Raw genomic sequence first — 27,173 nt, 5'->3', positions numbered from 1 at the left:
GGAGTGTGTTGCTTAACCAATTACAATTATTATTAGGAAGCAGGCCATTGTTAACAATTTACATCTATACACTGATGAGCAGCATCCCAAGCAGTTTCCATGGCATTACTACACGTAATCGCTACACTATTTTTTTCCTTTTTAGAAATAAGACATCCACAAATTAAGTCCCCTAAGGTTACACAGCTGACAAAGGGAAGCCAGGATGTTTTGAATTCAAATCCAGTTCTTCTTCCATACTGAATTCATTCATTCAGCAAATATTTAATGAGCTTTTATACATGCAAGAACCTGTTCTAGGTGCTGGCGATACACATGGAAGTGAAATAGAACCCAGCCTCATGGAGCCTGTTAGTATTAGGAGAAACCAATTAATTATCGAATAACAATGGTGATGCATGTCATGAAGAAGCAGCAAAAGATGACTCAGAAGCTTCTAACATGCAGGGAAGAGCCCCGTACAGATCTGAGTGCCTTGCCAGCGCATCCCTTGAAGTTCTTGGCAGCATTTGAGCGCTTTCTCTGTGCCAGGTGTAGTCCCAGGCTCTTTCTATGCAGTAATTCACTGACTTCCCCTGGAGGTTGATTCTATCATTATCATTCCCATTGCACAGACGAGGAAATTGAGGTAGAGTGATTGTGTAACTGCCCACGGTCACAAACCTCAGAGCCCCTGTCCTTCGTTTCTGGTTGCCTTCTAACTTGACCGTGAGAGAAAGCCCAGGTCATACGTTCTTCATGCTTGCCTCCCTTCTAGAGCAGAAAAGCTATTAAAACAACAAAATTGCTCAACCACAAAAACAAACTTAGATCATGAGACTGGGAAGATTCTGGTTTCTGTAGTAACACGTGAATCGACATGGCCATCCATGATTTCCTACTTGGGCTGTTGCCGGCCTCCCTGATGAAGCGGGCTGCCCACTGGGAGGTAAACACGGACTCCACTGGCACTGAGAGGGCCTGAGTGTCCGTCTCCTTCGTTGTTTGGTTTGGGTGGGCATTTGCTTTCAGGGAATTAGCACACAGGGAAGCCGGATCGCCAGGTTGAAGGGAACCGATCGCTCTTGACTGCCTGCTCCCAAGACAGATTAGGACTAGGACGACTAGGACGCCGATGGAGCACAAGTCCCGGTGGCCCTGTCCGTTGGCTCGGGTGCTGGGCCTCCATTTGCGTCGATGGCTTAATTTTCTGCGCACCCCACGACAGCCGATTCCCACGCGGCTCGGTGTCTTCTTCATATTTCTCCGTAACGCCGTCTCTGGCTGCTTCGCTGCGGCAGGCTTTATGATCAGGGTTGTTGTTTGCTTTTTTTTCCTTCCTTGGCAGTAGGCAAAGAGACACTCAAACTCCAATTGCCCTGAACAACTTACACAGAAACCAGGGTGTTTTCCAGGCTTGTTTTGAAATATTACAATTTTTTTATTAGGCAATTTTATCATTGTTATAAATAAGTAATTGTACTGGGGAGAAGGGATAATCCTTATTTAATTAAATTCATCTATACTCCCAGGTTGGCAGCAACAAGACATATGTGAGACTAATACCCGCAGCCTGCCTCTTTGCATGTGCAATTAAAAATTCACTCCACAGTAGCACTGGCAGTTTCGGGTTGCTTTTGGCATTTACAAATTCTTTTATTTTGTGACTTTTTTTTTTTACCATACACATATGCTGGAGCAGATGTTGCTTATTTGTTGTTTATTCAAATCTGTAGGCTCTGGCAGCTAACTCCATTGTTCTGTAATGAAGCTTTATTCACTGTCCTGTATTAGGACCCTGCGCCTGCACGCGAGGCTGCCTTCGCTCCCAGTAGGACACCATAGTTATTGCCCTTGTAGTTGGCTGCTTATAGCTGGAAGCTTGCACTGGGGGGCAGACTGACAACCGCAACAAAGGGCTGGGTGGTTACAGTGGGGTGAGTGCAAGGGGACAGGCGGGAAGGTCACCCCGCCATGCTCTGCTCTGCAGTTCTGCCCGGTGGCCCCAGCCTGGCATCGGACTCAGCTGCTGTGCTGTGGGGATTTGGTGTCTGAAGCTGGGAAGCATTTCCTTCCTGCTCTTTATCTTCTTTCTTTCTTCCTCTCTCTCTCTCTCTCTCTCTCTCTCTCTCTCTCTCTCTCTCTCGTTATTTAATTAGTTCGCAAGCAGGGTTCTATTGCAATTCCCCGCCCCACCCCCCCTGCAACCGTAGATTTGTTCCCAGCCATGCTTAGCCCGAGGAGCTCTGTCCAGCACAAAACAATTTCTTCCATATATCACACCCTCATCACGTCGTCCCTCATCTGCATCCTGTTCCTGGCTGCCTGGGCCTTTGGGGGGAGCCACACTTCATAAAGTCGAGAATGTCAGGTCCGTGTTGACCAAAATAAAGACCTGCTCATCCCCAGAGCTCCAGTGCCAATTTGGAGACATTCGCCTTCTGGAAAACCCCTGTCTTGGCCAGGAGGCAATCAATCAGAGATGTAACCACCTCCATCTGGCACATTATGACATTGAACCTCACTATTAACACATTTGTGATTCATCTTGTCCCAACGAGTGGTGCCAGGGATCAAACCACATCCTCCCTCCCCGTGGCAGCTGGGAGCACTCTAGCTTCCCAGCATGCAGAGTTAACACATTGGATCCTGTGACATCGCAAGTAACAATTCTTTTAATTATCACACCTTCTCCCCCCCACCCCTCCCCACCCACTCCACAGACATCTTGGCACCGTCGGGGATATTTTGCAGCCGGCAATCAGTACTTCTCCTAATTGACTAAGTACGTTCCAATGGTGTGAAGCCGGGTATCATCCACTATCCAATGCAAGGGGCAGTTGCTTGAGGCTAAGTTCTAGAGCTATAACCCCCTGCACTTGCTTGGGAGGTTTTATCCCATAAAGATGCTGTAGCATTCGTTCATGATATTTTTTCTTAGAAGATTTATCCCTAACAAAATTATTGCCTTGAATTGTCTATGTATGAATGTGAATCTCCCCAGGATTAAATTTAAGGTCTTTGCCATCCTGGCCTCAGTCCATCCTGACAGTCTCACTTCCTCTCCCACAGCCTGCACTCTGCATGGGCTGGGATGCTCAGCTCCCCCAACATCCCCACGTTCACATCTCTGTAATTACAGGGCCCCCTTTTCCCGGAGTCCATTTCCCATCTCCTTTCCACGTGCCAGCATCCCGCATCCTTCAAGGTCTCAGTTCAGTTATTCCCTCTTCTGTCATCTCCTCCAAGATCCCTATTCCCCAAACTCCTTCTTCAGTGCTCCCATACATTTTGATAGGTCCTTACCATACATAGGCCTTTACACAGTTTGCCGTGAATGATAATTAGCTGGTACAAATGCATGTCCTAACCAAATAGTTACTTCTCTTAAGGATTCTTTGTATACATCTTTGGAGCCATCTCTCAGCTAGGGGTTAGCATCACCTCCTCAGAGGTGTCGTCACGGGGGTGGATTTAAGGAATGGGAATAGACCTGTCCTGAGAAGTCTGGGTGCCAGGCACTACACATGGCATTTCACATGCTTTTTAAAAAAATATATTTTATTGATTTTTTACAGAGAGGAAGGGAGAGGGGTAGAGAGTTAGAAACATCAATGAGAGAGAAACATCGATCAGCTGCCTCCTGCACACCTCCTACTGGGGATGTGCCCACAACCAAGGTACATGCCCTTGACCGGAATCGAACCTGGGACCTTTCAGTCTGCAAGCCGACGCTCTATCCACTGAGCCAACCTGTTAGGGCGCATTTCACATTCTTAATTCATCTTCAAAACAACCATAGGAGTAAGTGGGGTTTACTCCCATTTTACAGACAGGAACAGAAGGACAGAGAGGTTAAGTAATGCATCAAGGTAATTCACCTATTGAGTGACTGAGCTAGGATTCACAGATCTGTCTGATCCCAAGCTTTATTCTTGCTCAAAGACTCCTCTGTTGCCCTAGCAAAATGTTGAATGCTGTTATGTTAGGATAGTCAAGATACCACCCTAATATAAATATGTAGGTAGAAATAGATTTATAGGTCAGTAGAGAAAAATGCTGTATTTCTAAGGGAATCTTAATATTCAAGTATATTAATATGGTTGAAATTGTCCACATCGTAAAAGGAAGTAAACCGAAGTTTAAGATTTCACCAGGGGTTGAGTTTATTACAATTCAGGCTTAATGATAATAATCACAATTATTACTATTGTTGTTTTTATTCTTAAAAACCTCCACAGGACTATGTTAGATAGGAAAATAAACAGGAGCATGCTTTTTTATGCCCCTTATAAAAATTAGTATGTTTGTTTAACAAGAGATGAGTTTTGGAACTTTTCAAAGGATACTTTGTCTCAGATATGAACCCAAGGTCCCTTTATTATGTTTTAGCCTGAGAGGTTGTTTTAGAAGATTAGAAAAATCAGTCTTTCCTGAGCTTGGAAAGGTGACTGTGGAAGGAAAGGAGGGTGTGGCCAAGGTAGTTGATAGCTGCCACCAACCAAGAAGGAAGGGGAGGTAAAGTGGGTGCATTTCAGATGCTCTTTATCTCACATTTTATCCCCTATTCTTACTCAACTCAGGCTCACTATCGTTCCCCACTCCTTCCTACATCCCTTTAATTACTGGCCAATGGCTAATATAAAACCATTCAAGGTGAAGATCACATTAAGAAATTATGCCATTCATTCAGGAATTTGTGTTTTGCCAAAAGTCTCAGGTAGTATGAAAGGAATGTGAAGATCGATGGCTTGGGGCAGAGCAAGGGGGAAATCACACCTTCCCGTCTCCCTTTGCAGGATCTGTTAGAAGGAAGTTGCCAGTTCTTGTCTTGTATAGCAAACCTCATTCTGTATGATAAGCATAAGCTTCCAGAAAAGGCTGAGCAAATAAGGAGATTGATGTTAGAAGAGGCTTTGACTGACCTTACTGGAGCTGTTCTCCTCGCCTTGGGAAGAGAGTTGGCATTTCCCCTTTTTAGCCTTTCCTGGGAGGGTTGAAGCCAGAGGTGAGGCTGGTTCTTCTTCCTGGGAAGAGAGGTTAGAGAGGGGCTCAGAGCCAGAGCAGCTGAGATTTTGATTGGTTTCTTCTGCTGCCAACTCTAGACTGCTGCTGGTGCCCACACAGACATCAACGATGATATCTGCCATGGTCCATTTCCTTCACATGTGCAATTTGCCCACCTGCATGGCATTCTCACAGGTTTAACCTTGATCAGGGTCTGATGCATTAACCAATAAGATTTCAAATTCATTGTATAAAATAGAACATGATGTGAACTTTAGCTATTCTGTTTTTATTCAATGACTTTCTTTTTAAAATATGTAGAATTGGTCTACAGGCAGTCTTGTTTTTGTCATTGTTGTATCATTATTGTTTCTATTATAATAATAAGATCATCTTAATAATATAAGTTCTTGCCTCCTAAGAAATAAGACTACTTCAAAAACAAGCATTTGCTCTTTGTTAACTGTAAAGTGAACAAATTATCCTATATAATAACAGGCTAATATGCAAATTGACCAAACTGTGGAACGACCGATTGCTATGACGCACACTGACCACCAGGGGGCAGACACTCAATGCAGCTGCTACCCCCTGGTGGTCAGTGTGCTCCCACAGGGGGAGCACTGCTCAGCCAGAAGCCGGGCTGGCGAGCACAGCAGCAGTGGCGGGAGCCTCTCTCGTCTCCGCAGCAGCGCTAAGAACCCCTCAGGGGACTTTGAGAGGGCTCAGAATGGGCTGAAGGGAACCCCTTTCCCAGTGCACCAATGTTGTGTACCAGGCCTCTAGTGATTTCATAGTGTCCAAAGTTCTTAACACACATACTCTGGTAACCTAGTGGAGGACCTGGCACCTATTGGAAGCTTAAGATATATTTATTCAATAGGTGAATGAGAATAAGAAAGATTTCTCAAGGGCTTTCTTGCTACCTATGATAAAAAGACAACAAAATCAATCTCCTCCCTCAATGTCTCTATAGTTTGGCCATCAGAGGGAACCTCAAGATGGCCAAACCCCAGAGACTTCAGTGAAACCATGGTCACTGAGATAAAACTGCAAAGATAATATAACCCAGTATCATAGATTCCTGTGGATCTGAGTTGATATGGAGAGAGAGCTTTGAATTTTAGAGGAATAAAAGATATTTTATGTCCATCAGACTATGATTTTTAAAAGATAAATTATGATTAATTTACTTCTTCCCATTTAGTATGCTTATGGTTAGCCTTCAGAGCTTAATGGTGAATATTTTACCAATTTGAACCTTTTGCTTTCAGTAATTAGATTTTTTTAAATATTTTTTATTGATGTCAGAGAGGAAGGGAGAGGGAGAGAGAGATATAAACATCAATGATGAGAGAGAATCACTGATTGGCTACCTCCTGCATGCCCCACACTGGGGATTGAGCCCATAACCCAGGCATGCGCCCCGACCGGGAATCCAACCATGACCTCCTGGCTCATAGGTCAATGCTGAACCACTTAGCTATGCCAGCCGGGCTTCAGTAATTAGATTTTTAACATTCAGGTTCTAGAGTTCAGTTATAATTCATCTCTACCCTTTGTCTTTGGATGGGTTCCCTAAAAACGGACCTTGGGAAAAAGGTTTGTGTTAAAGTGATTTGTTGGGAAATATTCTCAGGAAAAACAGTAGGGGAGTGAAGAGAGGGACCAGGAAGAGAAGGAGGTAATACACTTCATAACACACCCTTCACTTACCATCAAAGATTCAAGTTTTTCATTGTTTTGTTGATTCCATGGGCACTATCGATTATTTTAGCTTTGAAAATACCTAATACCTTAAATCACACAGTAGCTTCCCCAGTGAGCTGGAAGAATCATTTTCAATGGCTGTGTGTGTGTGTGTGTGTGTGTGTGTGTGTGTGATTTCCTCTGTGCCCAAAACAAGAAGCAGCATGAGGATTATGCCCAAGTGAATGAGACAGACACACACACACACAAGACCCGAAAGGCTTCTGAAATGCATATATGTTAGCATCATTAAAACATTAGCTTGTCTTTCAAACAATTGTTGAACACCCAAACCTTTCCTGCCTACCCTTTGCCTTTCCGAATCTGAATGCTCCGTTTAAAAGAGGAATGATTTTAATCTCGCTGGTTTGATATATGGTGCAGTTGTCCTGGTCATATTTCAGTGTAGATAGTTGTATCTTCTCTTCCTCAATCCCCCTGTTGCTTGCTTGCCAAGTGGCATTCTTCTTTCCTTTCTAACCAGCTGCTCCCAGGCACTGCTGTGAGGCGGTGAACAGCTGGAGGGAGCCACCCCAGTGATGGTTGCACATCAGTGATATCAATACAATTGGTCTATCAACTTGTTCAGTTCTTGAAACGTTTGGCATCTTTCAGGACAAAAAGTCTGGGGAAGGGACCATCCTATTATTACTCCAACTAGAGGCCCAATACATGAAAATTTGTGCAAGAATAGGCCTTCCTTTCCCCAACTGCCGGCACCGGCTTCCCTCCGGCACCCGGGACGTGAGCTGGCTTCCCTCCAGCCCCGGCTTTATCAGGAAGGACATCTGGAAGACATCCGGTCTAATTAGCATATTACCCTTTTATTATTATAGATAACCTCAGATCTGCAGCACCGCTGTAATTAGAATGGAGGTAGCACCCGCAATTAGAAAGTGATAGATCTCTGCCAAGACGGTGACTAATGCAAAGGAGTTTCTCAATGTCAAGTACGTCACTGATAACCTATAATAAAATTAGCCTTAAGTTTTAGGTTGCCAAAGGTATCATACCTCTATGCAGTATTAAGCGAAGAAAGAAGGGTATTGAAATAGTAACCAAATGTCCCCAACAGTTTAATTCAAAGAAAATGTGTGGCTGCATAAACTCCAAACCATCTTGCTTTTTGTGAAGAAAATGTCATTGTAAGTGGAAATAACAGAGTTGAGACAAAATCATTTCAGAGAAAACACATTCTGATTGGTGTCCTCCATCAACAGTTGCCCTTTAGACAAGTCCTTTTACTCCAAATAATTCAACGTATCATCTTTTAAAGGGAAAAAATCACCCATACCCTCTTATAATTTCCTGCTTTATATTTGTGCCCCCTTCTAGCTCCCAAAATAAGTTCAGTAAATTAGGTTGAAAGAATAGAGATAAAATATTTGAATTTCAGAAGAAAATACTTGACCTCTTCAAAAAAAAAGATGCTTAAATTTACTTCTAAGGCTTCAAATCACTGCAAGAAAATAAAAGAAAATCCCTCTTCTATTTGTAGCAAGGAAAATGGTGGAGAAAGAATCTCGGAAGGGTCCATATTTATTGATGTGCATGCTGTTCAGACATTTCCTGGTACTCTGACCTCCCTGGGTTCTTAAGGAAGCCTGGGGAAGACAGAGGCCCATCTAGCTCACAGACTCTTAGGAAATAGTATACCTTCTTGGAACCATTAGTGGTACAGAAGCAAGAACTGTGGTGTCTGTACCCAGATCAAAAGTGTGATCAGTTCTGCAAACTTACTATCATTTCTACTTCATCACCACCCAATTTGCCCCTCTCCTACCACAATAGGACCAATACCCCATCACAAATAATTAGGGCTGTCCATGGGAAAATGCAAAAAGGGCATGTTAACATTATTCTTGGGGGCACCCCAGTCATGTCCTTTTCTTCTGATACACAACACTGCTAGAGACATCTGGGTGTGGCCAACTCTTGGTACCCAAGGTTCAGAAATCTTTTGGTCAAGAATAACTCTTTGCACAGTCACAAGGCTAAATGGCTCCTGGGGCTCTTCTCCTTAGAGAAGGTAGAGATGATGCTAGAAAAGGCTTTGAGTCAAGAAAGCAAAAGAGAGCCAAAGAAGGCCAAAAGCATATGCCAGAAACTTCCCTTCCTTAATTGGGTTGCCATGTGGAACCCCAAATTATAGTTCTGTATCAAGACTTATCTACAATTCTTTCTAATTTGTGAATGAGGAAACCAAGGCTCATAAAAGTTAAGTGACTTGTTCAGGTTCACCCAGCTGGTGAGCTCTGGCACCAGGACAAAACCCAGATCTCTCTGACTCCAAGTGGCACATCATCCTGTGAATCCCATGCTGCAAATACCTCACTGGTGTAGCTTTACTATAAAATGTGTTTTGCAGTTGCAGATTGCATTCTATTAGAAGCCAAAATGTATGAAATGAAATGGTTTGTGTATCATGAGGAAGTATTTCAGGATTCACTCTGCAAGACCTGCTTGTTTGTCACTTGATAGCATGTCTGAGAACACATCCCTGCCTGCTCTCCTCCCTGACCTTCATCTCCTTCCAGTTTTTAAAAAACATAATCCCATTACCTTTCATCTGTATATATTAACCATAATATTGTATTGGGTTTTTATTGATTTCAGAGAGAGGAAGGGAAAGGGAGAGATAGAAACATCAATGGGAGAGAAAGATAGAAACATCCATGAGAGAGAATCATCGAGCAGCTGCCTCCTGCACGCCCCCTACTGGGGATCAAGCCTGCAACTTGGCATGTCCCCTGACCAGGAATCAAACTGTGACCTCCTGGTTCATGGGTCAACGCTCAACCACTGAGCCACACCAACCGGGCTGTTTTTATTTTTAATATAGACTTAGTCTCTGATCCCTTTCTTTGTAAATACATACAAGGTATTCTTCCCATGTCTCTGTAGACTTTAGTGAACCATGTTGAGCCAATATGCATACTCATGTTAGATATTTAGAAGTGAAGGTGGGGCTGTAATTCTTTTCAGGCAACCAGACTTTTTTCATTATAAGATGGAAGATTTAATGAGTAAATTTCTAGGCAAAACTTCATTCCTTACATATGAGGGGGAAAGGGCCCATGAGGTTTATTCCTAGTGCCAAGATAATTAATGACCAATCCATACCCAAGGCTCTCAGTCCTGAGTCTTTCTTCCTGATCATTTGATTAGCCAGTTCTCTGTGTAACGTGTTCCTAACGTATACTTTGTTTTAACTTTATGTGTAAAGCTAAATTTAAGCAGCTTAAATCCACTATGACACAGCATTTTAATGTCAGAAATGTCTGATTTCTCTTCAATCACCAGAATTTACCTTAGAAACACTCAAAAATATGTATGTTGAGGAAACAAATGATCAAATAAGTGTTTAAATAACGCATATCCTTTAAACAGATAAAGATTAGAAGAAGCTTTTCTTAGGATGTCTTTTTAAAAATCTTTTCTTTTATAGAATTAAGTTATAAATGCCTAATCAAAATAAAATTATCTCTCCTTAAGTTAAAACACTATATATCAGATTCAGCTTCACTGAAAGTTAATAGGAAAGTTCTTTATTTAGAGATATTTGGGGATGATAAAAATTTTCTGTAAACTTTGTTAAGACTTCTTTATCTATGGCTAAGTCTGTGATTTTTACCAAAGTTAAAAGGAGCTCACGTTGTTTCTAAAATCAAAGAACAGACAGAAGTTCAAGTGGGTTGTAAACTTGGCAAAAACATGTTCTACCAAGAAAAAAAGAATTCAGCCTCAAAAATCTGTTACTGTGCATGCATCTTCTTGTTTTCCTTTTGTAGGAGCAAAGTCCAGAAAAGAGAACCATAACATCACACAAAGCAATGAAGTATATTTTGTGTGACTGAAGGTATTCAAATTGCTGGTTTGAAATTAGGCCAACCCATACAGCTCCATTTGAAGTCCATTTGAAATAGGCCACCTTATGCCCACAATTCATGCTTCAAGTCTAGGTGTAAAACCTTACGTGCTGAGCATTGCCATGATAATGTTTTAAATGGCCACCACTAATCTGGGGCTCGAAGGTAGAGATAAGTTTTCTAATGTATTTTTGTTCCCATTTTACTATCTGTACATTCATGATTGTCCTTTCACTTCTATTGTCACGCTTCCCTTTGCTATCATGAATATCCCAAAGATAGATACAATTCGATGTGTTTTCCCCCTGTGGTAGATATTCAGGCTTTCTTTTCTGAATAGCTTTTAGCATTTGGATCCAGTTTCACACATTCGTCAGGGAAACCATGCTCTAGAGGAGGAACCAGGGCTGCTGGAGCCCCAGAAAAAGGGACTTTGTTTTCAATGTGCCCAAAAGCTCTTGTTATGAAGGCAGATTTACTCTTTGTAATGACATCCTCAGAGCTTATTCTTAGAATGCTAGACCGTGAACTTCTGGAGAGGAGAGGCATAGTCTTGCTCACCATGTGTCCCCGGGGCCTAGCATACTGTCCGGCACACAGTAGGTAAGTATTTGTGGAATGAATATATATGTACAGCCAGCTTTCTTTTAGAGAATGGCCAATCAGCTGTTTTAAGGTCATTTTACTTTATTTGGTTGCTCAGAAGGCATACCTTGTGAATTATGTGTTTCTAAAACAAATATGTTGGGGAAGATGTTTTTCATTGTCCCCACGTGAGATTAAAGGGCATTCTTAGTATGTTTCTTTGCCACCTGTTTATCCTTAATCTGTGGCTTTGTCCACAGACAAGCTCATCAAACGCAGGTGATGACTTTTATCAGAAATTAAAATGACTTGGAAGCAGTAAAAAAAAAATAACATTAGTGGGGGAAAGGGTGACATGAAGATATTCTTTAGAGACTCATTAAAATGAATAGGACTGAGATGAAAGTGATTAAATACGACAGTTATGGAGGACAGTGCCCAATCCTCTCTCCATCTTTCCTCTGAGCTTGAGTGAGTTGACGTTACCCAAACCACTTTTTTTATTTAAAAGCAGAGTAATCATAATTAAAATAGAAAGATACAATGCTATGTGAAAACTACGTTGACCATGGCAAGGCATTCGTACTAGCCTGGTTGACTGTGGTGGGGGTAGCACCCCAAGGCTGGTGGGAGTAGATAGCCCAGGATCACTCCCAAGTCTGAAAAAACAGGGAAGGGATCGCATTACTGGAGCCTGCTGGACGTGGGAACCTTAGAAAGGAAACTCCACCAGGAGTTCTTACCATGAAGTTATACAGCTGTTTTCAAAAAGTCCCTGAAAGAGGTGGTGGCAAATAAATACTCCACACTCCTCCTCCTGCCCTTCAGTCTCCCACTTCTGGCGCCTCCTATTGACTGAAAACTGTGAAAGCCTGGAGCACAGACAGGGCCACGAAGGACTGGAGTGGGGGCAATGAAAGCACAGCCCACACTCTGACTTCCTGAGATTTCCCCTTGTCTTTGGCGTAGCCATGCGTCCTCCAACTTCCCTAGTTGAAAATCATGAGCCTGATTCTTGATGAAAATCTCAGTTCTCCAGCTTAGAGACTCCAAAGTTCTTATTTCTTGTCACATCCTGGATTATTACTTTTGATGGAGTAGGCTGCCATGTAAAAGGACTTCTACTGCCTCTTACTGTCTGAGCGTTTGACATAATCACCTGGCCATCAGCCTGTTAACTCAAGAATAATGTTTGCTCCTAGACAGCTTCACGTGACATAATCACCTGGCCATCAGCCTGTTAACTCAAGCAAGAATAATGTTTGCTCTTAGACCGCTTCACGAGAGAAAAGGCATTTGGACTGGTTGTCTCTAGGACTATGGTGATTGAATCCGTGCAGACATGCAAAGCTCCAAATAAATTGGTATTACATTTGCAGTCCACCTATTGTCTCAAATGGTGATGGGAACATTGTTCGTTTTGCGCTGGAAACTTCTTCTATTTTAAAATCTGAGATTAGCGCTGGCTCTACATTAAAATTTGTCCTCACATAGAAGGAAGAATTAATTGCTTCAGGAATATTTGCTACAATCACAAATATTCTCAGCCTCTCTCCAGTTCTAGGATCTGAATCCACATAAATAAAAGCTCTGTGAGTGCAGGCACCTTTGTTAACACCCCAGGGAGTTTCTAGAACAGTGTGGACCCCTCAGGGACCAGCGGACATTTGTTAAAGGAAAGAGTAGAGAGTTGCTGTAGGATCCCCAGGCTCTGTCTCTGTGGCCTGTTCTCTTCAGAATATTGTCAGCGACTTGGCTCACAGCAAGACTGTGTCTTCAATCTATGGTTAACACAGATAGACTTCAGAATGAAGATCAAAATTACCCTTGACAGGATGGAACCATGGTCCCAAACTAGCTAGATCAAATTTCACAAGAGTGCTACTGAAGTCATTCATTTACTTTTCAAAACATGTATCTCTTGAAGTCAAAGCAGAAACTGGTGTGGGTAGCACACAATGCAGGGCATACATTCTGACTAGACTCACCCAACAGCAGACTGTATGTGTGGAAGTGAACTATCAGAACACATCTCGAGTTCGAGTTGCAGATTTTACAACAGACATTATTAAGCAAGAGCTTATTTAAGACACAAATGTATAAGACACAAATGGTCTGGAAGCCCTACCCCATGAGGGCTCACTTCAGGGATCTGGGGAGTTAGGCTGGAGAGTAACAGGCCTGGAGGGTATGAGACAGCTGCTTTGAAAGGGGGTTGTTAGACTGACTGTATTACTCCACGGAGCAGAGCTATGACCAACAAACAGAAACACTAAAATAGGTTTGACTCCTAATAGAATCATTTTCTAAAAGGTATGATATGTCCTGTCTACAGCGGAGTAGGTCCATGTCATATAAGTGTGTAAGCCCTAACTAGATGGCCTTCTATAAGGAATGTTCCAGAAGGGATTCCTGTACTGGATGGTGGATGGCACCATCCTGGCTTCCTACCCTGCTTCCTGTGGAGTGACTGTGGCCCACTCTCAAGTGCAGACAACCCACCCAGCTCCCTGTTGTCCAAATCCAGCTGCTCACACACTGGCTACCGCCCAGCTTCTGGAGGCAGTTGAGTTTGCATAATCTGTAATGTCACAGAATTTTCTACCATTGGGAGACAGAAGAGAGGGGGACTTGGCAAAGAAATAGGTAAAGCAGAACAGTAAAGAAAAGATGAAGATGGTAAACCCCAAAGAGTCTAAGAATGAACCATTTCTTTGGCTTGACACAATTCCAGAGTACATCACACCCCTAAGGCTCCTGTTCTGTTCCCCTGCCCTCATTTATATTGCAATCCCATAGGCTTTTCCCCCTGAGCCTCATAACTCAGACTAAGTTATGTGGAAAACTTGCCTGTAGGATTCAGGAGCTCTTATTACCAACCCAGTTTCCACAAGCAGCTTTCCCATTGCTTTTTCCTACAAGACTGAGCCATCGGAGATTGGCAAGGCCCTCGCTCCTCCTTGTTGTGGTTGGTGTAAGGCTGCCACCTGGTGATTGTTCGGACAAAGTGCCTGAGGCATCTGTCTCCTCCCAGGAATGTTTCCAAAGGTGAATGGGTCCTTCCCAGGTAGGATCCACCAATCTGAGGAAAGTAAAATCTAGTTCATACTACTATTACTAATTATGCTCACTAATGAAATGGAATGATATTAATAGTGATTGGGTTCTAATAAATATTAAGATGCTCTGCAGCAAAAATATGTGTGTGTGTATATATATACACGTATACGTTTTATGTCATTTTACCATATGCATAAATATTCATGTATATATTATTGGATGTGATCCTCATCGCAACCCCACAAGTAAAATACGATTACCATATTCATTCTTTTCCCCATGAGGAAACAGGCTCAGCGAGCATAGTGACAGGTCCAAGATTGCACAGCCAGGAGAAAGGAGAGACTGGAGCTGAACTCAGCAGATCCAGCTCCAGGTTTTCAAGATGACAGTTATGGAGCCTACCTGGATCTCAGGAGCTTACTGCATAGAGAAGTTATGGGATTGCCATGAGAGGGAACCAGCAGCTTAAGGAGCAGGACAAACTCATGCAGGGGTGGGCAGTTCTTTGGAACAGGACCCACCCAGTAGGGGAGGGTTTGAATAACAAGATCTATCAGGGAAAAGGACTGGTAGGCATAAGGTGGGAAGCCAAGGCCCCAGTCTAGTGGAATCATAAAGAGCTATGTCTCCTTGGGCATAGTAAGTGTATAGGGAAAATCCCACGGGAGGTGAGAATGCTTCTAAAGTTCTCCCAGTCTTGGGCTCATTTCAGGAACTGGGCTGGGTTGGCTTGGGAGTGCTGGTCCTACTTGCGACCACCAGATGCCAATTTATCTTCCCCAAAGTCAAGACCCATCTGAGTACTCTGTCCTGCCAATGCTCTGTGAATTAGGAGGTTTTGGAAGCTGGCGGTGGGAACATGCATTGTTCCAGGTCTGGGGGAGTGTTGGGCATTGAATCTTCGAATCCTTTCCAATGCTCCTTTCCACGGTCTTGTGAGTTTTCTTGCATGCATGGCTGATCAGTATTTGGCTGAAGACTCAAGAGGGACCCTCGAGTTCTCTCTTTGTGCAGCTCTCTCCTTTCTCCCACCCAACGCTGTGGACTCCAGCTGGCTCAGGCTCTCCAGACTCAGTTCTGTCTCCTCAACCCAGGGAGTCTGCCAGGGTCTGCCTGCTTCACTCCCCTGCAGCCTGGCCTGTGAACTCTCTCAAGGCAGGAGGCTGGGTCATTGTAGGGCTCCTGTGATTTTTTCCTGCCTGTCAGGGTCTGCCATCTTTAATCACCCAATGTCCATTTTCTTGAAACCATGTTTTCATATACTTTGTCCAGTTTTTTAATTATTTCAGGAGGTAGGGAAATCTAGTTTTTATTACTTCAGCTTGCCAGAAGCAGAGGTCTTATTTAGGTCTATGACTAGCAATTTTTTTTTATGTTTTACCCTTAATTATGCAGTAAGAATAGCTATGTCCAAGAACATGGTTTTCTCAAAACTTTGCTTGAATTTCTTTCATGTCCCTAAGATTCAGTATTAAAAATGTATATCCTCTGGGTTTTAGTCTTTCATTTTATTTGAAGGGAATTCATGAATGTGGAGTTCCTAAATTTTAATTCTACAAATCTAAGCTTTTTTCCTGTTTACATTGACCTCAGGGGGTAGGAGGTATAGCTGGGGTTTGGGCTGATAGACCACCTCTGGGACCTCATGAGTGTCTATGAACCAGGAAGCTGACTTTCACCAAATACTGAATCTGCTGGTGCCTTGATCTTGGACTTCCATGTCTCTCCATGGGACCATGGGACCATGTCTCTCCCAGTGGTCTTTGCTCAGACACATGGCTGGTGAGGCTGGAGAGAAGTCCTGTGAGGAGAGGAGGCGCCGCCCTTGTTAGTGCTGCTGGCCTTGAAGGCTGGACCTAGAACACAAAAGGAGAATGGAGTGTCTGTGTGTTTTTTCCTCTGAATTCTTCTGCAGCAGCTGTTCTTCAAGCCAAGGCAAGTTCCCTACTTCTCATCTATGTACCACACATCCAAGCACTACGCCCACCAACCAGCAGCCTTTTCCTTTCCACCTACCCCCAGTCTTTTCTACCAGGACAAATAAGACTCCTCCTGCTTTTTACAACATAAGGAAGCTCTATTCCAACCACCCTCTTCCCAGGAGACTTCCTCTTCTAGCCCATAAAGTAGTATAAAGGGAAGCATTTCTCATTCAGAAGAGAAATCCTACAGTTTAACCAGTAGCAAGGTGACTCCCTAGCGACCTCCCATTCCCCCCACCCATTAAGAAGAAGTTACAAATGCAGGATTTCAAGATGCTGGTGCTTACAGTCGTTACCTGCCCACATGTAACATCGTTCTTCTCTGCCCCTTCCAGCCTCTTGAAATGGCCAGAGCAGCGTTCTAAAGCATGACACGGGCTTGTCCTATAAATAGAGTCCAGATGAGGCTTGTAAAGAGTTCCTACCCAACACTTAGTCAAAAGAAAAAGAATGGCTATGTCTGAGTCCATTTGGGGCTGCTGTTGCCGTGTATGCCATGAACCGGGTGGCTTATAAGCAACAGAGATTTATTTCTCTCAGTTCTGGAGGCTGGAAGTCCAAGGTCATGGCACCAGCAGATTCGGTGTCTGGTGAAAGTCAGCCTCCTGGTCCAGAGGTGCTCATCTTTTCTCTGTGTCCTCACCTGGAGGAAGGGGCGAGGGAGCTTTCTGGGGTCTCCTTCTATAAAGACACTAATCCCATTCATAAGAGCTCTGACCTCATTACCAGATAACCTCCCAAAGGCCCCATCTCCTAATGCTATCTCCTTGGGGGTTAGAATTTCATCATATGAATGGGGGGAGGGACACAAATATTCACTTCAGTGCAATATATATGTATGCACACAGATGTATAGATTTGGGGTGTTATGTTTTGTTAGCGTGACATTTAAGGCATATGTGTTTCCGTCTGGATTTTCTTCCCCTTAGTAATGATGCATTTCACACTCATATTGTTACTTAGTGCTGAGAGATGTTAGTTCCTCTGCCTTTGTTTCGTGTTTTACTCCTCGTATTAGGAAAGCAGCGGCACACTTTTACGTGGACCTCTGACAGTTGAGGAAAGAAACCTTGGAATCGCCTCATTCATTTACACTTCCACGCAGCGGGTGTTTATTGAGGATCTACGGCGTGTCGGCCACATGGAGGGTTTCAACCCAGTCTTGTCACCCTGTTCTCACTCTACTCACCAGGCCTCCTCACTTCTCTCTGCAGGCACCACAGTGAGCAGAGCAAACAGCTGCCAGTCTGACAGCAGTGGGTTCCTGGAGGAGCCACCGGACCCGCCAGCCCTGCAGGTAGGGGCCGTGTGGGGGCTGGGAGAGGATTGAAGGACGTCGAGATTGAAATGTGCTGCCACAATTGGGAAAGGCACCCAATGCTTAGAACACATGAGCCACAGGCACCCAAGGGACAGAGGACATTAAACGAGGAGCCAGAAAGCTCAGCATCCCTTTCCCTTTTAGTTTCTTTTGATTTTACTAAACAAAGAAGCTGAGCCTCATAGGAAGAAGGTCCCAGTTAAAGTAGGAAACTGATGAAAACTGAGTGTGTAACCCTTATCTCCTGACTCAATGGTAATGATAAGGAAAAAAAAGAAAGCACTTCTTACACCTAGCGCCTTCCCGCTTCCTGACCCCTTTCCCTTCATCCTTGTTTCTTCCACAGAGGCCCTCCTTGCCTGGAGGCCCAAGTCCTGCTGAGAATGGAAGTAGAAAGCCCAGGGGTCAGGGCCAGCACTCAGGGGCACTCCAGGACTGCCAGCCAGAGGCAGGCGAGTCTGACTCCACGAGTGTGGTGAGCACAGCTTCTTCCGGTCAAGACTGGAGTGTCTTAGAGGACAAGTCTTCAACAGCTGTGGTGGAGGAAGAGTCTCAGCTCGAGGCCACGGGGGGACCACTGGAACGGTTGGCCTCAGATATGGCCCTGGACGTGGCCAGCACTGGGGGAGAACACCCCAGGAAAGACAGCCATCAGTGGCAGCCCCCGCCCGTGCCCCACACCCAACGTGAGGACAGTGTCGGCACGACGGCCTCCAGATGTGACCATCCTCTGGAGTTTATGGTGACCCACCTCACAGAAGGGAAGGATGGGTTCCTGAGGCCGGAGGGAGCTGGGGGCCTGTGCGTGCAGAGCCTCCACTGTGAGCCTCAGAGGTCACCTGGAGTGGGTCACCCTCAAGACAAGTTCCTTCATGTTGACTCTGAGGCCCCAAGAGAAGCAGAAAGCTGTCAACTCTGTCCTGACATCAACAGCACCTTCCTGACTCAGCAAGTCCCCAAGCCCGACGAGGCCATGCCCCATACAGTTGACCTTATTCAAACATCTGAGAAGTCCGTTCCGCACCCCAATAAGCTGCCTGGAGGTACCTCTCCCCAAATGAAGCTAAGGTGTAGAGCCTGGGGTCACATACCACCCAGGGCAGAATCTGAGATGGGAACCCTTCCTTCAAATGCTGACTCAAGCGCTGTCAGCTCCGAGTCTGTGACAACCCAGATGTCCTGCAACCTGGTGTCAGCTGCTCAGAATGCTGTGGCCTTGGGGACTGATTCTAGAAGAACAGCTTTAGAATGCACTGTGTGTGACCCTGTTAGCACAGCAGAACCTGTCCTGGGGGCCGAAGCCAGGCAGTTCAGTGATGTCTCTGTTCAGACTTATTTGTGTGAGCCCAGGTCCTGGCATCGCTGTTCAGCTCCAGGAAACGAGGCCCGGCCCCTCACCAAATCTGTCTCTCTAGACACGGGCTTCCCTAGTCCCTGCCCAGAGGACATCTGCCATGCTGCACCTGTCCCCTGCTGTGACTGCTGTCATCACCATCCCCACTGCCACTCGGCCTGCGGGCATGGCCCGCGCTGGCACGGTCACCCAGAAGCCCAATTCATGAAGACTGCGGTGCGGGAGCTGTGCTCTGTAAGTATTCACCCCTGCAGGTCGGGGAGGCAGACGAGGCCACACACACCCCTCAGGGATGCCGTCTGGCCTCCCTTTCTGAATGCAGGCTCAGGGCACACCTTCTTGTTGCGGACCAGGAGTAGTATTTGCAGAGTGCTGTATGATTTATGGTATCTTCTCACAAATCTCTCCTTATGTCATACTTTGCATTACCTTGTGAAGTAAAGAAGGCCACCTTTCTTATTAATTCCCATTTTACAGAGGGCTGTGGTACCCTGCATAAATTCACGTGTAAGGTTATAAGTACGAGTGCATCTGAACGCCATCTTCCATTCAGTCTAAGGAACCAGTTCTCTATCTTACATCCGCGTAGCTGTATAATCTTGCACGAGCCCTTCAGTCTCTCTGAGCCTATTTGGAGTCGCCCCAACTGTATGGAGAGATCTGGCCACTAGAAATAGACGTTCCTCCTGATTGGAGTCTATGACATATCGCACTTCTGCGGAAAATACAGGGGTTTGCGGCCCATCGCCAGACTTGCGTATAGCTTTTAAATGAACGGGAGTTCGGATGAGTGTGCCTGTCACCGTCCCATGTCTTCCGGTACCTCATCTCACATTGACTCAGCCTTCTCTCCTCTTAGAATTTGCAATTATACAAAAAATGGTACTTTCATATCAAATTGATTTGGCATTATACACCTGCTGAAATGCATAATACATGGGTCTTACTAGAGACAATGCATTTATTTCTCTTAATTTAAATCCAAGGAACCACAAACACACACTCAAAGGAAACAATCAAAACACACATACCTGTGCATATCTGTACTCCTGTGCAGGTGTACATACACTCACACACAGAGAGAGAAAAGCAAGTGAAACTAATGTATTTCATTCACCCATAAGAACAGGCTACTTAAATAAACTAAGGAACAAACTCAAGAACAAAGAGACAAAACATCTACAGTGAGCGAGCCTGGGTGTGTAAAGTCTGAAAAATATCCTGGAGAAAAATGGCTCTAAGTTAGATGTTAGGTGCTACCTAGGGGAAGAAAAATTAATGATCAATGAAGAAGTTATCTAGAACATAGGTCTTGAACCAAGTGAAAATTATAGGCAGTGACAGATACCATCTCTTACATGACAATGGGAGTTCCAAACAGGTGTGGAAATTAAGAGCATTGCAGGTTAAAGGCTCAGAAGAACACCCCTCTGCCCCCTTTACATAGAAGGATGTAATAGTGCAGGGAAACACTAGGCTGATGAATGCCATTTGTGTGGTCTTGTGCGTTACCTAAGACAATGGTTTACTGACATAATTAAATTATTATATAGAAGTGAATTCTTCACAATGATTTGTTAATTTTTTGAAGATTTTTCAGAAAAGGAAATAAGATGTAGCAGAAATTAGATTTTTGGATATTAGAAAATTCTTTTTTAATGTTCATGACTTAGATTTAAAGAAAGAGAAAAGCATACACCATTTAAAAGGTAATATGAGCCATTTCAAAAGTTCGTTGCTGTTCAGTGATGTTGTATTATATATACCCAGATCTTATATTGCAAAAAAGAGTTCAAAGCAGTCCCTCCCCCTTTTTATTTTATTTTATTTTTTGTTTACGGTTTCCTTTTTTCTGCAACTACTTCAATACTTGTTCTAGAGCCAAAATGTATATTTAGTGTTTCCAAATGACCAGAAGATGGCAGTGTTTCAGAATTTTCCATGTCATTCCCTACACAGGGAGCCATAGGCCATCTATCCCAGCCCCCATACCTTCCAATCACAAAAACTCAAAAAACTAGATGAAATCTAAAAGTCAATGATTACAATGTTCAGCCTACTTGAGTGCCATATTTCCATGTCCCTGGCCTCCCTGTGCATAGAATGTGGTCACCTTATAGGAATCTAGTGGTACTACTCATCAGCTCACTCTCAAGGGACAAATAACTTCTCCATGTGGCCAGCCACACTGTAGTCCCTACTGTGACTCAGAACAGAAATGAGCCAGGAGGCTTGGCTTTGAAACCTGACTGTCGTTTTTTGACCTTGAACACATTAGCCATTCTGCCACGATACTTGATCTCTGAAGTCCTTCATGATCTCTAAGACCTTTTCTGATTTGAAGAGCCACAATCGTAGTCACCTTTCAACACTTGCCAACACCAGTGATGCTTCAAACACTCCTCTCACTGATTCCAATGCACTCACACTGAAGCAAAAGTAACTAGGGATTTTGCTACACAAAATAGGTTATTCGGCATAAAATTTAGAAGATAAAAAAAGAATGAAAACCCAACTCTCCAAGCAAAATGATGGAGAGTTTTCAAAATAAAAATATCACTCTTAGGAAAATATTTTCATTATGACAATTCTGATAAGAAAAAAAAATAGCCATCGGGCTGCCAGGATGTTGGCCATGTGGTTTTGAGGAGAAGGTAAGAATCTGGGACTTCTTAGAAGCAGGTCTGGGAGGAAGTAGCAGAGCTGTAAGGCAGGTTTCCATGGAAGGAAGAAGAAAAGGTTAAAAGACACCTACCTGAGAAATCAGCTTCTTTAAAGAGCTTCCCAGAATCCCATCTCCATGCTCTCCACTTCCACCTCATTGCTATCTACATGCCAGGAATGCTGAGAAATGGAGTTTCTTACTTAGACACATTGCTGACCCTAAGCTATTGGAATTTGCTAGTAAGAATAAAGTGGAGAAAGATAGTGAGTAGGCAACTAGCAGCCTCTGCCATGCCCATCAGGAAGGGGGTCCAAACCCATGGCCTGGTGGAGAGAGCATTAGGCTCCAACTAGCATGTGCATCACTCAAAGTCAGATGGGTAGGGATGCTGAGGTTTTAGATTATGGACCCATTCAAAGCATGGTCCAACCTGGGCTGGAAAACAAGCGATAGCCGGTAAGAACTCAGCACATCAGCAGAGTCCCTGACAAATGGACTGGGCTTGGTGGCTCTAAGAAGATAATTAAGTAAGGACACCAAGGCAGAAGCACAGACATGCAGAGAAAGGAAGATGTAAAGGATGATTCCCATCAGGAGTGATGGGGAGCAGGATTGGGGGGACAGTCCAATCCTAGATTCCACTTCGTGGGGGGATGGGATGCCCACCTGTGCCTGCCTCTTTGTGGATGGCCTTCTTAGCTGCCTGGAGATGGTCCTCCGATTTCAATCACCAGGGACTGTGGTGAAGCCAAGCTAAGACTAAGAAAAATTTTCTTAGAAGACTCTCTAATTAAACATAACCATCTGAACAGATGTGTTCAATGTTACAGAGGCTCAGAGTGAGGCAGCACTCAGCAACAAAGTGAAATGAGAAAAACTCCACTTTTCTAAATGCAAGCCTGTACTCTAGCCCTCTGCACTCCTCTCCTTCATCTACCATATGGGTGGGGAACGTCCAGCCCATGGGCCATATAAGGCCCAAGAAATCATTTGGTCTGGCCCTGCCAAGGCGTTAGGGGTGAGTTCATTAAATGTTTGACCAAATGAAGCAGGCTAATTTTTAAGTTGATAATTTTGTATGGCCGGCAAATGATGTTATAAATATCCAAATGGCCCTTGGCAAACAAAAGGTTCCCCACCCCTGCTCTACACTCTCCCATCCCAGTATCAGCTAGTTCTCCAGACTGTCTTCCCATCTCCAGGACAGAATGTCTCCAGAGCCATCCAACAGCTTCTACCCTCCTGTCCCAACCAAGTACTACCTCCAGCTGCTGGGAGAAGCCCAAGGCGGCCTTTCCCTCTTCTCTTCCCCGCACATTAGCAGTGGGGCAAAGCGGTGAACCTGGTGGGATGGCGGGCCCCACCCTGGCACACTCCTGCAGTGAATCAGGACTCCCTCCTGAGCTCTCTCTGCTGGTTCTCAGCACACAGCCCGGGAGACGGAAGCAATGAGGACGCTCTGCCAGTGTTTCCAGGAGCACTTGGAGGAAATGGAAAAGCACCTCACAGGGCAGCAGGCCCTCTTTTCCAGGGACATGTCCGAAGAGGAGAGGTAATTATCCGAGGGAGCCATAAGAGTAAGTACCAACCCGACACCTGAAGCAGAAAGGTGATCAGGGCAAGACAGATGAGTGCCCCGGAGCGGGGCTACTGAGAAACTGGCCAGCTTCTCCTGGCTCTCATGTTTTTCTTCTCCTTTTCTAAGTGGGAGTCTGTGAGAGCCATTTGCCAGACAGCAACGCTTACCCTTGATGGCCACGGCTCTCTGAGGTCAGAATGCGGGCAGCAGCTGGGAAGAGGGGGCTAGCTAGTAGGACATCTTTAATCAATGCCAGTGGGACTCGTGTAAATGCAGATGTCGGAGTTTTGGGGGTTTTGAAAATCTGCATTATTTTCACATAGATTAAAAGTATGTGATCCAAAAGTAGATGAGTAGTTGCCTGAAGCTGAGGGACTAGGGATTAGCGGTACAAGGTCATGACGGTTCTTATTGGAAGATGCAAGTGTCCCAAACCTGGATGTTGCCAGTTACACAGCTTAGCAAATTCCCTACAAATCATTGAATTGTACTCTTAACATAGGTAAACTTCATGGCATGTAAATTATCCTGTAGTAGAGTTGTTTAAAAAGAAAAAAGAAAACCTGCCCTAGGAATGTGCCCGTGTCTGCAACTGATACAAATGAAGAAGGTGACATTCTCCTGTAAGAAATAGCAAAAGCATGACCTACATTTTGGGAGGAGCAGTGGGAGACGGCCCTTGAATGGGGGTGGCTGTGGAATTTGGTTTTCTATTATGTGCCTGCAGGAAGGAGGCCGAGCAACTGCAGACTTTATGCAAGGCCCTGCGGCAGCAGGTGGAGGAGCTGGAGCTGCAGTTAGGATACCGGGCTCAGCAAATCAGACAAGGGATCCTGTTGGTACGGCATGAGGGCGTGTGGGGCTGGACTGTATCCTGCCCCCTGTAGGAGGGTGTGTTCGGTGAGAAACCTGATTGTGCAGTCATTTCTGACTCCAGGCTTATGTGCCAGCACCTTCATTTTCAATATAAAGACATTGATGTCCAGAGAAGTACATTGCTCTGCTCAAGGCCACGTGGCTGGTGAGGGTGACTCAGGATGAGAACTCGGGGCCCCTGACTCCCGTGCCAGCCTTTCTCTCTGCCCTGTAAATTCCAGATAAGTATTATTAGCCCATTTTCCAAATGAGAACAAGAGACGCAGCTTTGGACCGAACAAGGGCTGAGTCACTGCCAGAATCTGCTGCTGGCCAAGCCCACACTAGAGAATTCACCTCCCACAAATGCCTTCCCACAGACTAAGTTAGGTGTTTGGTGTAAATAAGATACATTGTCCACTCTTTCTGTCTCTGTTTTTCTTTTAGCAGCTTGATCTTCTCACAGGAGAACCACCTGCATACGATACAAACCCGCACCTTTATGACTGGACAGAAGAAAAGAATGGCCAGATTTCACACACCCACATCCACCCAGCCATGGCCCCTGGGGCTGCCTTTCCTCCGGACGATGGCCAGCAGGCTCCCTGCTCAGGTAGGACCCATCTGGCTGCCTTCCTCTCCCACCCCACCTAGGAGAGCCGCCCTGGGATATCTCCTCCAGCCCGGGAAGAGTTAGGTCCAGCCCCTTCGTCAAACTGTCCTGCTGGAGAGAAGGACACCAGTGTCTCCCTCTAGATCAGAGTGTGTTTGATGGCCCTCCTGCAAAATGTAAGAGCACATTCTAGCCAGAGCAAGCCTCTCTCAACTTTCCCTGAGGAGAAGTGTCTGTCAGCCTTTCATGGGCTGTTTTATTTTTATTTTTAAATATTTTACTTGATGGCTAAACCCAGGAGGAACTCAGAATCTTTTAATTTCCATTCAATACAGAATAAGTGAGCACCTACTATGTGCCTGGCACAGGTAATCTGTGCTGGCCAACATGTATACAATAAGTCCTCACTTAACATCATCAATAGGTTCTGAGACTTTAAGCAAAATGTCATATAATGAAACCAATTTCACCATAGGCTCCTTGGATAATAAGAGTTAAGATCCTATGGCATTTAATCAACGTCTTTATTGAAATATAGAGAACTGCTTTGCTTTGTATAAAACAATGTTATGTCCTGGGATTTCTCTTCATTATGCTCAAAGTGAGACACATCTACATCTGTCTATGAAAAGTCACAGTCCACTATGTCATATAACATTCTCTTTATTAAGACACATGTTACGGACTTAATTGTGTCTACTGCCACCCGCCCCCCCAAATTCATATGCTGAAGCCCTAGCCCCCATGTACCGTAATGGCATTGGGAACTAGGGTATTTAAGGAGATAATTAAGGTTAAATGTGGTCACAAAGGTGGGACCCTAATCCAACAAGACAGGTGTCTTTATACAAAGAAGGAGGCACACCAGCGACCCCTCTCTTCCCATTTGCACAGGGGAAAGGCCATGCGAAGACCCAGAGGAAAGGCAGCCGTCTACAAGCCAGGAAGAGAATCCTCAGCAGAAACCAGCCCTGCTGGTACCTTGATCTTGGACTTCTGGCCTCTAGAACTCTGAACAAGTGAACCTCTGTTGTCTGAGCCGCCCGGATGGTGATGTTCTATGACGGCAGCCCAGATTTCCGTTCTGAGAAGTGGGGTGCTGCTGTAACAAATGACCTAAAAACATGAGAGCAGCTCTGGAGCTGGGCAAAGGGTTGGGACTGGAAGAGTTTTGGGGTGCCTATCTCTTCAGAACAAGCTTTCTCCATCTTTGCTGGGTGGTGGTCTATCCTGTTCAGTTCTCAACGCCTCGGTATGTTGCTTATGATGAAGTCCTATGCATCATAGGTCATGATGGGTCCAATCCTTTATATACAGATTGAAAGGATCCCTTTCTCTTGCTAGCTCCTCTCTGTGAATCCCCCCCACCTTCTCTGACTCCTACGGGTTCCTTTTCCTGGCTCTGCCTACAGAACCCTGGTTTTAGCATCCATGCACGATAATGAACTTCCTGAAACTGGGTCTACCTCAGGGAAAAGCAGCAAAACAAGAGCCTGCCAATTCCCCACTGCTGGAGTTGCTACACCCGACGCCACCTTCACGGCTGCTGCCATTGCCAGTGCCAGGGGGATGTCACTTCCTTGAGCATGCTGATCGTAGGGCTTAGAGGGGAGAGATCTCTTTCCCCATCAGCTCCTTCCCCAATCCTCTAGCTCAGTGGTCGGCAAACTACGGCTCGCAAGCCACATGCGGCTCTTTGGCCCCTTGAGTGTGGCCACAAAGTTTCAATCGCACTGTACGTGCGCGCCCGCACATGCTATTTTGTGGAAGAGCCACACTCAAGGGGCTGCAGTTTGCCGACCACTGCTCTAGCCCAAGAGAGAGGATTTTTCTTGAGTTTTTCTTTTTCTGTTTCACAGCTTCAAGATTCAGGCTGCCCTAGAATCTAAGCCAGAAAAAAGGGGAGGAAAGAAACGCATCTCCAGGAGCTGGTTCTTTGAGTTTTTTATTCTCTTCCCCAGTTGACTTGCTACTACATACTTTTAAGAGTCTTCAGGTAGTTGCTCTGCATATACTGAGTAGGACTTTTCATTATAATCAGTGGGAAAGAAAGGGAGGAGCACTTACTCTATCTTAATCAGAACTGAAATTTGCCAACCTAAAGTGATGTTAATATTCGCATTATCGTAAAAGATGCTAAATGTAAGTCATAGAGAACAACAAACATGATAAAATCATTATCCCCATTTTAAAGATGAGGAATCAGAGACTTGCAGGGACTACGTGGCTTGCTCAGTGTCACACAACTGGAAAACCAGGCCTGAGCCTGGGCTGGCCTGACTGCAGCACCGCCACAGCTCTGCCACGTGCCCGAGTGGGGCCAGAGCTGCAGACGCTCGGATTACATGTGAGGATCAGGCAGTCGTCCTCTCTGAGGCCTGTGCTTTCCTAGCTTTCAGCATCGATTAGGTCAAGTTGAAAGATGTGCTTATGCACAGGGCAGGTTGGGATTTAATATCGCTTTGTGTTGGTTATTGGGCAGGTGTTTGTTTAAAGAAAGTGGAAACAGGTGTGTGGGCCCTGATTCAATTACATGATGGAGGGGAACACAC

The 27,173-nt window shown here is 44.9% G+C and overlaps 1 protein-coding gene across 2 annotated transcripts in view; it reads left to right on the top strand.

Moving 5' to 3' along the window:
• CCDC129 (coiled-coil domain containing 129) overlaps nt 1-26,298 on the top strand; it is a 62,973-nt gene extending 36,675 nt beyond the window's left edge. For both annotated transcript variants that reach the window (XM_005862993.2, XM_014536986.1), the window contains 6 exons: nt 17,449-17,531; nt 17,902-19,143; nt 22,999-23,126; nt 23,881-23,992; nt 24,456-24,621; nt 25,516-26,298. In XM_005862993.2, the coding sequence (XP_005863055.2) occupies nt 17,449-17,531; nt 17,902-19,143; nt 22,999-23,126; nt 23,881-23,992; nt 24,456-24,621; nt 25,516-25,607 (1,823 nt within the window). In that variant the 3' untranslated portion in view covers nt 25,608-26,298. The remainder of the gene's footprint in view (nt 1-17,448; nt 17,532-17,901; nt 19,144-22,998; nt 23,127-23,880; nt 23,993-24,455; nt 24,622-25,515) is intronic.
• Nucleotides 26,299-27,173: the final 875 nt, after the last annotated feature.

The sequence above is a fragment of the Myotis brandtii genome, unplaced genomic scaffold, assembly GCF_000412655.1.
Source record: "Myotis brandtii unplaced genomic scaffold, ASM41265v1 scaffold17, whole genome shotgun sequence".
In the NCBI taxonomy this organism is placed as follows: domain Eukaryota; kingdom Metazoa; phylum Chordata; class Mammalia; order Chiroptera; family Vespertilionidae; genus Myotis; species Myotis brandtii.
The sequence above is the reverse complement of the archived record's forward strand: the minus strand, read 5'-3'. Positions and strand labels throughout refer to the sequence as shown.